General features: G+C 37.5%; 1 protein-coding gene across 1 annotated transcript in view; it reads right to left on the bottom strand.

Moving 5' to 3' along the window:
• Window positions 1–4,627: 4,627 nt before the first annotated feature.
• GSTCD (glutathione S-transferase C-terminal domain containing) overlaps window positions 4,628–14,343 on the bottom strand; it is a gene marked incomplete at its 3' end in the record, with an annotated part of 114,626 nt that continues 104,910 nt past the window's right edge. The window contains exons 9-12 of the mRNA XM_080796845.1: window positions 13,238–13,371; window positions 11,290–11,320; window positions 7,542–7,611; window positions 4,628–4,764 (exon numbers count right to left, since the gene is read on the bottom strand). Coding sequence (XP_080652971.1) covers window positions 4,628–4,764; window positions 7,542–7,611; window positions 11,290–11,320; window positions 13,238–13,371 — 372 coding nt within the window. The remainder of the gene's footprint in view (window positions 4,765–7,541; window positions 7,612–11,289; window positions 11,321–13,237; window positions 13,372–14,343) is intronic.

Here is a 14,343-nt window from a genome sequence, read left to right as displayed (position 1 = left end):
AATGAGGGAAGTGAAGTATATTACATCTGAGCAGAATCTTCAGGAGCTGGCTTAGAGTTTACCATGTCTATTTCCTTTTCTATGAGACCAGCTATGTTCCTAGAAGAAGCTTCTTGGTCAGGTGTGAAAATAATGTGGTGTAGAGTCATAGCTGACTTGGATGGGTATGTAGTATGAGTGAAAAATACATCTTTCTTGTGTAGAACTTCAAAAGGCAGAGAGATTTTGTTACTATAGCAAATCTTAGCCAATCCCGATAGGATTGCTAGGGAGCCTGAAATAGAATATAAGCTCTGCCAACTACCAGCTGAGTTCAGATCTGGGTCTGCTCTTACTATAAAACATTGGCCCTAGTTTCTATAAAATGAGATGGCTAATGGGATCTAGCTCTTAGGGTCATTATGAGGACTGAAAATGAGTTCTTATTTACAAAGGACTTAGAAGAGTGCCTAGCAAATATTAAATACAGTATTAGCGTTTGTTAAATAAATCTCTCTCTGTGTGTGCCTGTGTGTGCATAGAACAAAGTCTAGGAAGATATAAAACAAAGTACTAATAGTTATTTAATATTTTTTTCCTTTTTATTTAGCCACGTCTTCTAGTTTTTCTTCAACAGACATGTATTTTTGGCTTGTAAAAAAACCATCTATTGAAATGCCCAACTACTTTGCATTGAGAAGCTGTTTTTTAAAAATTGTAACTTAAAAAAAGTATTGCTCCCTCTTAATGATTTAATTATATTACTTCCCCAGGAACGTACCTCTAATTTTATTATGAAAGCATATAGAAAAACAGGTATATGTGGAAGTTCTATTAATGGCAATTTTCTTGAACCATGGAGTGGATAACACCTGTAGCCAACATCTTGAGAATGAGTAAATGTTTGATTACTGTTATTCACATAGTACATCACGTGTGTGCTCTGAAAATATTTTGATTTCTAATATGACTGAAATGTCTCCCTAAATAAGATAAAATTGTTTAGTCATTAATAATTATACCTCTCTCTGAGCCAGGATTGCAAATTAATGAAAGATGATCTCTGGCTTCGAATCTTACAACTGTGGGGGAGAGAGATCCGTGAGGAGCAGCTTTGCTTTTGACAGACAAGTGGAGGAGGTGAAACCTGGGCACTTGCTGGGATTGTTGTCATTGTAACAACCTTCCTGCTGCCTGCATCCAACCTCTTTTATTTACCCTGGCTGAGAAGGAGCCTTGGAAAGGATTTACAAAGAAAAATCTAGTATCCTGGGAGTAATCATTAACACCCATTATCTATGACTAACCACAGCCATCACAGCTGGAGGATTCCATGGGGAAAACAGTGGAGTCACTTCCTTTTGTATTCTGGATACTTATCATAGGGGCTATTGTGGTGGGGTGCTTTGAGTCCAGCGGTGGATGGAGAACATTCCTCTGATGGTGCACACTCTATAACATGTACCTAACTCCAGGGAAGTTAGGAAAGGCTTTCCTCAGGCAGTCAGGTCTAAGACCAGAAGGATGAATGACCTTAATTTTAAGTGAATGGGAGAGTAAGAGAAGGCTATTCTGGGTAGTGGGAACAACATGTAAAAAACTTAAGGTAACAGCAGCAAACCTATCAAATAATAGATAAAAAAAATATCTATATTGGAAATCAGAAAATACTACTGAAGTAATTAAAGAAGACCTAAATATGTAGAAAGATATATTATGTTTATGGATGATAAGACTCAATATTGCTAATACGTTCATTTCCCTAAATTGATCTAAAGATTCCAGACAATACCAAATATCCCAGCAGGGTATTTTTTTTAAGGAAATTGATAAGTCAATTAAAAATTTTATATGGAAATACAATGGATTTAGAACCACTAAAACAATCTGGAAAGTGAGAAATAAAATTGAAAGATCACCTAATTTCAAGACTTACTATAAAGCTACAGTAATCAAACAAATTAATGGAACAGACCAGAGACCTCATAGACTCATACACATACATCAGTTAGTTTTCAGCTGAGGTGCCAAGTCAATTCAATGGGAAGAGAAAAGGTTTTTAAATAAATGGTGCCAAAACAAATATATATTTTTCAAAAGCTACCTACCTTTGTGTGAATATTGATTTGAGATGGATCAAAGACTTAAAATATTAAATGCTAAAACCATAAAGTTTCTATAGGAAAACATAAGAAAAATCTTCACAACGTCAGGGAGGGGAAAGATTTATTATAGAGGACACAGAAAATAATAGCCAGCAAAAACAGATATTTAGGCTTCCTGAAAATTAAAGCATTCATTACGAAAATGAGTAAGTAAGTCACAGACTGGGAAAAATATTCTCAATACATATATCTGACAAAGAACTCTTAACCAAAATATATAAAGAACTCTTATAAACCAACAATAAAAAAACTACAAACAACCTAATTTTAAAAATGAGTAAAAGACTTGAACATTGACTTCACAAATGATGCTGAGTATCACCAGTCATCTGAGAAATGAAAATGAAAATCCCAGTGAGGTACCACTTCATGTCTAGCAGAATGGTTAAAATAAAAAAGACTGACAATTTCAAATGTCGTGAGGGTAGTATGGAGAACTAGAACTTTTATACATTGCTGGTGGGAATATAAAATGGTACAACCACTTTGGAAAAACTGTTTGGCAATTGACATTCATTTATTCAATGACCCAGCAATTCTACTGGTAGGTATTTATCTAAGAGAAATGAAAACATATGTCCAAGAAAGACTTTTACAAGAATATTTATAGGCCTTATTTGTAATATCCTTAAAGTTGAAATAATCCAAATAAATACCAATTGGAGAGTGAATAAATACATTTTGATAAATTTATATAATAGAATGTTACTTAAGAATAAGAATAAACTATTGATACGTATGACAATGTGGATATTTCTCAAAAAATACTATCTCGGGCAAAAGGAGCCAGACACAAAAGACTATATACTAAATGACTTCATTTATATGAAGGACAAAAATAGGCAGAAAAAATGGAGGGTGGTAGAAATCAGAGAGACTTCTGCCTTTGGGGTAGGTGAAATTGAACAGAGAGGGACGTAAGAGAACTTTCTGTGCTGGTAGAAATATTCTATATCTTATTTCTGGTGGCAGTTGTATGGAGATATATATATATATATATATATATATATATATATATATATATTTATATTTATATTCAAAACTTTTCAAACTCAACACTTAAAAACACTTAAAATTTATTACCTGTAAATTATACCTCCATTTAAAAAAGAAAGCCCAGGATAAAAGAGCATGGTATATCTATAGGTAAAAATGACAAAAAAACTCAGGGCTGATGGTTAATTCTTTTCTTAAATTTTACTTCGGAAAACAAGAATTCAAGCGCCCCTCCCCCGAATAAATTATTCCTACATTTTAAGTCATGATGATGGAAGAGTTGTTTATATTAAAGTCCTTTTTCCTCATGATATGTGTCATATAGGGGTTGAAAACATCAAAATCAATGAAATAAATCTCATCTTAAATGGTATAACCTAGGGCACATAGAAGTTAAATAATTAGCAGCACGTGAGAAAGGCATGTCATCTGTGTTTAAAAAGTTTGGCTGCTGGGCTGAGGAGAAGTGTGAGAAGGGAGAAATATTCAAATATTCCAAACTCTGTACTTCTCCTAACTCCAATCTACATTCAATAATCTTTACCAAAGTAATGTAACTAAAAAATATGATTGGTATCTGGAAAATAAATCCAGTGACCATATATTATATTATGACAAAGAACTAATTCATCAATTTTTTTTTACATGATTTATTCCATAGGCAGGGCACCATGTCTCTTGCAACTCATCTTTGTATCCTTAGAAGATTCTAGGCCAGGGTCTTGAAAATACTGGATCCTCAATAATTATTTATAAACTGGAATTAATTAATCAATGTATATACTGATTAGTTGGAATTTATGTCCAAATTACATATCCCCACAATGGGACTTTTTCTGCAATTATTTTATGTCTTCATATAAAATGTCTGAACCAGTGATGATCTCATTTGGTAATTTATGGGAAACATATTTAAAGAAGTATATGAAATGCAATACAAGTCCAACTCATCCCGGCTTAAAAATTTAACCATATTGGGGTTGCCTGACTAGATATTTTTAAAAAATTATAGAAAAAGCACAATTGTTAAAAATATAACCAACCCACCAACCAACCCCACTGAGTCTAGTTTTGGTCTCCATTTGAATATCTAAACGATTATATAGGCTGCAATGATTACAAAGGCTTCAATTCACTGTTTGGAATTGAACATCAAATTGGCCAGATCAGAAAAGCTGTGAACTGAGAAGGAAATTGTTATTCCAGTGATGGAAGCTCCACTGGTGAGAATTATTCTGTTGGCAGCTGAGACTTCAGGGGATTCTCACTATGAAAACCAGCGGTCCTTTAATCATACATTATAAGAGCATTTGTGATGCTTTGCAGGCAGCCTTTGTTCCCGCGATTTTCCTGCTGCTTTCCTTCCTGAGCACAATAAGTTCAAGATGGCTAATGCTGTTGTCTGGTTATGCCAAGAACTTCCTAAATGCCACTGGGCTTTCATCATGAAGACGGATGGCAAAAACATCAAATGTGAATATCTCCTTCTAAATGGGGACTCCCACGATCATGTTATTTTTGGGAGAGCAGCTCTCTGGCTCCATGGATATTACTTGAACGCAGTAACCATGTTCTTCTGCAGCTCTTGCTCGATCCAGATCCACTAGGCACATGCACTGTTTTCCTGAAATACAGTAAAACAGTACCGTGAGACATCGTACAAGGAACAGTGCAATTTCCATTTGTCTAAGGGACTCTACACGGTGACAAAATCTACAAGTATATGGAGCATGCTGTTTGGCCCCAAGTCCTGTTTAGTCTGTCTACCTAATTCTTGATCAGGATGGACAAAAGACAATCACATATGACATTTCACAGATTTGCTTCTGCTGATAATTTAAGAATGTTAACTTAAAAAAAATGTATTTATAAGTAGATCTCAAATACAGACTACAGATCCTATTTCCCACGTTGGTTAAAAATACATTTAAAGACCTTGTGCCTGCATTCTCTATGGAAATATATTACCTGTCATATTGTGAAAAAAATAACATCTATCTTTTATAATATTTAAAGTATCATGCTAACAAAGAGACATCTGAAAGACGTGCTACATTTGAACCTGGGATTTTTAGGACAAGGAAAAATGAGAAGTGGAAGATATTTGAGAAAATTCTTAATTGTGCTTTGGTTATTTCAGGTGGATGTGTACGCTGAGTGTAATATAATCAATTTTCAGAACTCCTGCACGCCTATAAAATAGTGATACTCAATTCTCCTTGTAATCTTTGGAAAACAAAAGAGAAGACCTGACTGGCAAACAAAGCAGCTAATTTGTGTTCCTTTGGCAAATGCAGATTTCTATGTTAAAGGTAGCTCTGGAAATAAAAATGATTTGGGGTTGAGTATATTCAAAGCTATGGTTCACTTTTATACTTTGTTTCTTTAAATTCAGTAGACAAACTTCATTCTCCAAAAGGCTACTGACTATGCAGAACTTCATTCCATTTTCCCTAATTAGAATAATGACTAAACAGTATTTTTCGGTAATTTATTTGAATGCCCACAGAAGCTGCTAAAATTGAACAGCTGTAGAAGTGAAGGCAGATAACTGAAACAGAGAAGTCCTGTGGAAGGCAGAAGAACACTCACAGAAAGACTGTGAACGGTGAAATCGGCAGGTAAGAATTGGCAATGAGACATTCAGATTTAAAATGTTTACTTTATACTTTTTCCTTAAAAGTCTTTATGCCCAAAAGAACGAACTGTGTTAGAAATGATATAAAAAGAGATGTCTTGAATTCCACTTAGGTGAAATCACCCCCCCCCACCCATCCAGCCCCTCCCCGTTCATCTACAGTTGTGCAGCTGACATTCTTTTTCTCCCTTAAAATACTGTTCATCTTTTAAGACATCTGTAAAGGCTCCCCCCACCCCAACCCCCTCCTCAGTTTAAAATGAAACATTCTCTGTCAAAACAGACGCCCTGCATTCCTTCAGTACCCACCCTGGGTTTACACTGAAGCTCATTTACCCTTGGCTTCGATCCCAGTCCAGTTAATTTCTCCTTTTCTATTACGTAAAAGAATCTCATGTTTTCACATGTTGAAGAAGTATCTTTACAGCTGAAACTCAGTTGTTGGTAAGTCTACTACCTTCTGGGCCCTCGGAAGCTTCCTAAAATGTTCACAGGAAAAGAGTATGACCCATGCGAAGTCCAGACATCGACATTTGATGGGGTCTATGACTTGGAACATGACCTTCCCTCCCCTCATGGCAGTGATCATGCCAAGTGTTCCCCCTCCTCTTCAACTCCAGCAACTTCCCTTCTAGCACTCCCTGAACATTCAAATGTACAGACAACTAGCTCAGACTGTTGGGAATGGGGCAGGGAGGAGGAAGAGAAAAAGAGTGGGGAAGAGAGAGAGGTTGCATGCAAGAGAGAGAGGAAGAGCTTCATAAGTTTATGCTCTGGAGTGTGAGAAAGAGGAGGAAATCACTTCTTTGTTTAGCCTCAGGTCTCAGATGTGCCTCTGTGTATTTTGCTATGCTGGCTTTGACTTTAGGGTTTGAAGATAACTACTTCTCATACAACACAGTCCCTGGATACAAGCTAATTAACACATCTGGTGCTCAGCCAAAAAAACAGCAATCTGTTTTCTGATATACTATGGTGGCCTCCAATGTGGGGCTTTTCTAAATAATTTTTAAGATTATTTTTGACTCCACTCAATCTTCACAAGCCCTAATTTTGGAACCTAGACTTCGTATGGGTTCATAGTATGGCTCCATCATCTACCAGGTAAAAGATCCTGGAGAAGCTTTTGTCCCACTCCTAAATAATATTTTTATCAGAATTTACTGAGATAATGGTAAGGGCATTTAGCTCAGCACTTAAGTGTGCACTAACTTTTAGCTGCTATTGTCCTTCGAAATGTTATTTCTTTTTCTGAAGCAAAGTCTTGGATAAATGCATTACTTAGACTTAAAATGCTACTGCAGGTCTTCCAATTAAGGTAATATTTACTATTACAGAAGTTGAATAAATTGGTCTATGATTAATTATATACAAGTATGCTTTTTTCCAAGAAAAAAATGCTTATACATATTTTAACAAATTAATGTTGGCATGCAAAGTTGATTTTTCCGTCTTTATATTTTCTTCTGTGGCTTTTGACAGATCCCTCGGTTTGTTCATAACAGTGAGAAAGAGATTTCACATAATTCTGCCCAATGTACAAATACTGAAGATGAATTTAAAAGTATTAACGTTAACAAAAACGGGATAAAATACTCTTATACCTACAAAACCCTTTTCAACATGGATTGCCTTTTCTGGGAAAAACAGACTTGAGTGTCTTGTTGATAAATGGACCAGTTTTCCCCATATACAGCCAGTCCATTCATTCCTAGGCATAGTGTATGTAATCTACTCGCCAGCTGCTCTGTGAAAACACATACCTATGAGTCTTCGTTGGGGCGGAAGCTGCACAGCTGTCTGATCCGCAAATCTGCACAGAATCATGTGCTCCTAAAAGAAAAAGCAATAGAACGTGGGTCTATTTTAATCTTCTGTTTCAAAACTGTAGAAATTATTAAAACTACCTCACTTTTCTCGAGTTCTACAGTTTAACTGAATAAAGTGCTGCACAAGTAACACGTCTGAAAGAAACACATTTTCAGAAAGTGGTACTCAGTAACTTTTCCCCCTTTCTAGTAGACTGTTCTCTTGACCCAGTTCTTAAGAATGGATGCAAGGAAAAGCCTCTGGCCACCTAGCCAGTTTCTTTGAGCAAAAATAAGGTTACAGGGGAACCTGGGTGTCTCAGTGGGTTAAGCCTCTGCCTTCGGCTCAGGTCATGATCTCAGGGTCCTGGGATCGAGCCCCGCATCGGGCTCTCTGCTCAGCGGGGAGCCTGCTTTCTCCCCACCCCTCTCGGCCTACTTGTGATCTCTCTCTCTCTCTGTCAAATAAATAAATAAAATCTTTAAAAAAAAATAAGGTTACAGTGTGTAATTATCATGTGTTAAATGAAAAGACCAAAAAGTCACTTCTATTTTTCCTTTAATAAAATTTGAATCTCAGGCACGTGGTTCCAAGAAGACAGTCGAAGTGGCTTTTCTTCCTCCGGCCAGGGGAAAGGGAAGTACTGGGGAAGATCATCAATCACTACATGTGGGTTCTGTAGTTCTGTGGTTCTCTGGGATACCCAGCAGAGTGCTGGCTGCTTGGACACTTTTCTGGCCTCTTCCCTTGTTCCTCTAGAGGAGAGGAAGCTGGCTCACTCACTTTCCTCTCACTCGAAAGGGCTGCTGGAGGGGCATCTACTTCTACTTTAAGGACAACCATAAGAATAACCTGAGCGAGTGGGAGGGAAATTATTGTTCAGCTTGACCATTTTAGGAAAGACTGCTTTCATGCAAAAAGAACAAGCCTTCCTAGGAACAGAGAGCGGATGAGTCCACACAGGGCTCTGAAACCTGTGAGCAGCCAAAGGTGAGTGCTCGGGCAGAGTGGGGATACGGCAGTACTCCCATGACAGCTGTGCACTCGGAACAGATGCAGGGTCCACGTCTGTAAATGATCTCACCTGGCAGCTTAGCCAAAGGCTTGAACTCTGATTGCTCATTTGTCCCCTTTAGTCTTTTGTACATTTTGTATATTCCATTTTTTTAAATAAGGTAACTGAGGTGACTGTGTGATCTTGGTTCTTTTTTGAAGGGTTACTTCTGTCTCAACTTCTATGCATTAAAACAACAGGATTGTAATGGTCACTGTAAAATTTAGTGGCCAATGGATAGGATACTAATAAAATGGTTCAAATGAGTAACTTGTATTAAGCAGCCATGAACTGGCATCAACAAAAGGGCAGAGGAAGGATTTAGAATTATAGAATTTGAAGAAAAGGCCAGAAAAAGCATGCCCTTTGTCTTCATCGTGTTTGAAAGTCAAGATCTCTTAACGTTGAGGCAATCACCTGTGGTGTCTTCACCAGATTTTACTGGAATTATTTGTGGATGTGTGCTCCCCACTAGAAGTTATATTCTGGAAGGGGAAGGCACAGAGCAACAAGTCAGTTCAAGGTTTTCTGGCTAAACTGAACTGCGGAGGGGTGCCCGGGTGGCTTCGTGGGTTAAATCCTCTGCCTTCGGCTCAGGTCATGATCCCAGGGTCCTGGGATCGAGCCCCACATCGGGCTCTCTGCTCAGCAGGGAGCCTGCTTCCTCCTCTCTCTCTCTGCCTGCCTCTCTGCCTATTTGTGATCTCTGTCTGTCAAATAAATAAATAAAATCTTAAAATAAATAAATAAATAAATAAATAAATAAACTGAACTATGGAGAAAAACTCTCCCAACGTAACTCTCAAGATATCTGGGCACTGCCTCCACTTAGTTCTGCCTGGCAGCTCACCTCTCATGGTTCAGTTAAGAAATCTCTTGCCACAGTATCCAGGAAGTTCAGACCTCTCTCTGGTGCCTTAATACCTGTGACCCTCAAAAGGGCTGATGGTCAAGCAGCTTTTGGGGGTGTGGGAGAAGGAGCAGACAGAGGTGAACTGGGTGCCCTGTTGCTATTCTTTAGAAATGTTATCTTTTCTAGCCCATGAGACTGTGGCACCTGACCTCTTCACTGACCTAGGTTTTTTCCATGCATCCTCTCAGTTTTTTTTAAAGCTAGCATCACTCAAGGAGGCATTAAAAACAGGGGCCTAGTTTTTGTTTATTTTCCAACTCATTGTCTACTTTATTGGCAGGGTCTTATAAAAGAAAGGTAAGGTGTTTTGAATCTTAGAAGATAAAGTTCCCTGGGTCCTGATGTTTCCCAAAAAACCTTAGAGTTCCCTAAGACATACAAACTTTAAAATCCAGTAGGCAAAGACCAGGAAAGTATGGTTCTGGATGAAGGCATCAGCACTCTTCCTCTGTAGGTTTCTATGTATGCTCAGAGCAGGGGGAGGGGTAAGGAGGGGGGAAGGGAGGGTGGGAGACAGAGTTGGAGGTGCCTGTTTAAGGGTTATAAAGTAGAGGTGAAGGAAATATATGTGCCAAGGTGGTAGAAATGAACATTTTTAGGTCACTGTCCCCCACTACTTAACTGTTGGATGGAGATAGGAAAAATCTTGAAAGGTAGGGCTGGCATGTAAAATGAGACTATATATTTTTAGTGTGTCTGTGCAAGAAGTGAACTAAGAATCTGATTTATCAAGTTTTAATGGAATTACACATATATTTCTGGCAAATATCATTACCATTTTCTACACTGCATTATGTCATGTTATTGACGAATTAGTTGGTGATATTCGGAAAGCTGGAAACTAGTTTGCTCAGATTGATACCTCAAAACTATGTAATGTTCTGATTACTGCTGAGAAACAGTTCTTGTGTTTCTTCATGCCTTATGAGAAGAGGAACTGCTTTTGTTCCAGACCAGGGTTTGACAAACCCCAGCCTATAAGCCAAATCCAGTCTATGACCTCTTTCTCTATGGCTCCGAAGTTAAAACCAGTCTTTACATTTTTAAAGGATTGTACACCACCACCACCAAAAGCAACAAGAATGGCAAGGACAAAGTAGAATAGTGGGGAGGTTTTTAAGTGCCTGACAAAACCTAAAATTTTTTACTGTCCGACCTTTTACAGAAAAGTGTGCCTGTGTTCTAGAGTATCTTCTCAAAGATGTTTATATAGTGAGCAACTGTGGAAAATACATACTGTCTCACTCTGGAGCAAAGGGCAGGACTGCTTGCTTAAAGATTAAATCTTAAAACATCTGGGTTTCCTAAGCTCAGTTTCCCTCTCCTGTAATGCAATTCACTGTGCATGTAGCTGTCGTGTGGCCCTTTTTGTGCTGCTGTGTGGGAACTGGGTCTCAGGAAGTCAGGACAAAAATGAGGATCGTCTGGGTGCTCCTGCCAGGTGTCTGACTCAGAAGTCTCCCATCTGCCGGCATCCACGAAACTGTGGGAGGCTAGCATGTGAGCTTACAGGCTAAACTCTCAGACCCTTCACAAATCTTGCCACCTTGGACTTGAATCTTGATTTACAAAATAAAACAAAACATAAAAAAATACCCACTCCCAATATTACATGTTGATGAGTAATTCCAAGATAACTATAGATTATATATCCCATTAGAAATTTGGGAGGGGAAAAATACAAAGACAGAATAAAAAGTATATTAGAAATATATCTAGAATTTTTTAAGTTTACCTTATATGATAAAGTTTTCTTGAATTGTTCACTGAAATAGAAAAGAAAAAAAGTTATTTTAAACACCAAAGATTAGGAATCAAGATAACAAAGATTAGGAGCAGAAATACTCTATTTCTATAATATTATAGAAATATAGAAGCAACTCTAAACAAAAGTAGGTATTTTATCTGAGGAGTACATAATGTTATCTTAAACTAAAAGTTATGCCAGTTTGAAATGTCTTTATAAAAAGTAAAAAACATACTCTCAATATGCTATTAATTTCGAAAAATTTTTCAAAGATTGTTTACACTATTAGAGATGCACTACCATTTTTTTTTTTCTCTTCCCCACACGGGTGTACACAGATCCAGGGGTTTTAAAATGTAGGTTTTACTACTATTTAGGTATGGTGAGGCTAACAGATGAGGAGATGTTTGCCATTGAAAAGATAGTTTTTTTTCCCAACAATTCCCAAGAGGAGAGGGCATGCCAAGCCACACAGGGCCGCATGGGGAAGCACCAGGGCTGTAGGAGACAGAGGGAGTGGGATACAATGTGGGCAAGAGCGTTTATTAGGGATTCCACAGGAAGAGATGGTAAGGCAGGATGAGCAAGCTTAGGACTGGGTAGTTTGGATAATGTTTGTGGTTTGGGGGATAGGGGCTGTCCCTAGTTGTCTGGCACCTGACACTGGGGTGCTCAAGGCAGGGGGATAATGGCCTGGGAGTGTCTTCCAATGACAAAAGGAGAAAATGGCAATAAACCTACAGAGATACGAAAAAGCTGACAGGCACTAAAGTAAGATTTTAAAATCAACTAAATGAAGCGACAGGCTGAATAACTCAAATTAACATTCTTAAAAATATTTATAGTGCTAGACTTACAGATTTCTTGCTGGGTTGTAAAAAATACATTTTATCTGTATAGATTCAGAGCAGAGTGAAATTTCAGCTATTGAATAAACCTTAAGTTATACTTATTTGCTTTTCCAAAGCTCCTTTGGTTTTCTCTCAACTAGTTGCAAATTGTGGTAAAGAACAAAACAATGAAAATAAAGAAAAAAAATCAAAGACAAAGAAAAAGAAAGCTATTATTTGTACTTTATTACTTTACTCGGATAGAAGCCTTTAAATATAATTTCTGATGGAAATTTTCTAAGATTTCTTAAAAGTAATCATGCAAGTGGCCAGAAGTCTTTTTTATGATACATAATACAATTTTAAAACTAAAATATTTAATCTATTCTATAATTAAAATGATCAGCATGATTCTCAATAACTATGGTTCAGAGAGTGAAATGTCATAAGCATCATGACACTAGCCCTCCAACAGGTTAGGTCAAAGTGGTGAGAAGTAAAATGTCTCCCTCTTGGAGGTGGGATAAGAAGGACTATAGAAATGGCTGTCCGGCTTGCAGATTCATCAGCACTCATGGGCAGTATTTAAAAACACTGTACCTGGCAACAGCTCACATTTTATCGAATGCTTACTCTATGCTGCTTCTAAGTGCTTTACATATCCATCATTCAATTCTCACAAAAACCCTGAGTTGGTTTCTATTATAACCTTCATTTTTTAGATGAGAAAATGTAGGCAAAAAGAGCTGAAGTTAATTGCCTGAGGTGACACGACTTAAAAAAGTCAGAGGAGGTCCTAAGCGCTTAACCACAGCACCCACTGCCTCTCATAGGTGATGAGAAATGCCGAACCTTTCAGATTTCTAGTCAGCTCACTCTCAGACAGACTTGCTTCTAAAGTTGAGGAGCTGCATGCAGGAGAAAACTCAAGGAGCAGCCGGGGAGGAGAGCTTCCCTTCCTTACACAACTCCTAAACAGTACCTGCCTTTGTGGGAGGAGGAAGTGAGTTCAAACTGAAATTTCACTGCAACTTTGTTATCAAAGGAGTTTCGTGCTTTAGTTCTGTTCCCCACATTGGTGCCTTAGGGCGAACATGACATTTCACCTTTTGGGAAAATGAAACTTTGAGGTGTTCTGAATGAAACCGTAACAGCAAGGGCAGGTGACAAAGGAAGCCCGTGTTTTGATGCAGTGCTCAATCACCATGTCTGTGGCCACTCCGCAAGCATGCAGTGCCACCTGGAAAACAAAACCGGACGTCAGCACTGAGTTCCTGCTTCACCAGCACTGCTGCTTCTGTGCCTTCTTCTTTCTTTCCTTTTTTTTTTTCCCTTTTTTTAACTCTTTGTGAGGACTGATCCCCTGGAGGTTTCAAGTTACCAGAACATTATTCCATAATAGTTTAGATAGTTCCCATCTGGACATACCAAAAGGCTAGTCAGCTATTCATATTAATTAAGAAAGCTAAGCAAGGCTGAAAGATTACAAATGGAACACTGCAAAGGAAACATAAGATCATTCAATGGAAAATCTGACATGATGTTAAATATGGAAAATTCAATATGTATGCATGTCTAAACTGGTGCTCTTGGTGATTATTAATTTAGTTCAGTTGTAGCATTGTGGCAAGAACACGAGATTGAAATCCGAATGTCTAGTTTCAAACTGTAGTAGCCTAGGAGATCCTGGGCCATGTAAAATTTAACTTCCTTGGGCCTCGGTCTGCTCAACTATGAACTATGGTTAACAGTACTGACATATAACAAGGATGTTGCAAAAATTAAATAAAAACGTATTTGAAAACATTCCTTCAAATGCTATATGAATATAATCTAAACAATGTTCTAGGAAAACTGATCAAATCATATTTATGGATTCCCTTTTCATATTCATATAACAGGTCTTAACATTGGTGAATTACATAAACTACTCTCAATGGGTTTTTTAAAAAAGGAAGGAATAAAATTATGAATTGGAATCTGATTAGGGCTTCAGTAATTCATAAAAAAAAACCCTAAAAATGACCTTAAGATATGTTTTCAAAACAAATTCCTTAAATATACCTATATTATATCACAATCTAAAGTAGACAATTATGAAAATTATTAGGCTAAATAAAGCAAAACAGGACCCTGTGGAAAAAAATCTGATATGGTGATCTTAAAAAAATATAGCATTTTGTCAGAAATATGCTCAGATCTCTGACAACTT

The sequence above is a fragment of the Martes martes genome (genome assembly GCF_963455335.1).
Source record: "Martes martes genome assembly, chromosome: 2".
NCBI classification, from domain to species: Eukaryota; Metazoa; Chordata; class Mammalia; order Carnivora; family Mustelidae; genus Martes; species Martes martes.
This window is presented reverse-complemented; position numbering and strand designations above follow the sequence as displayed.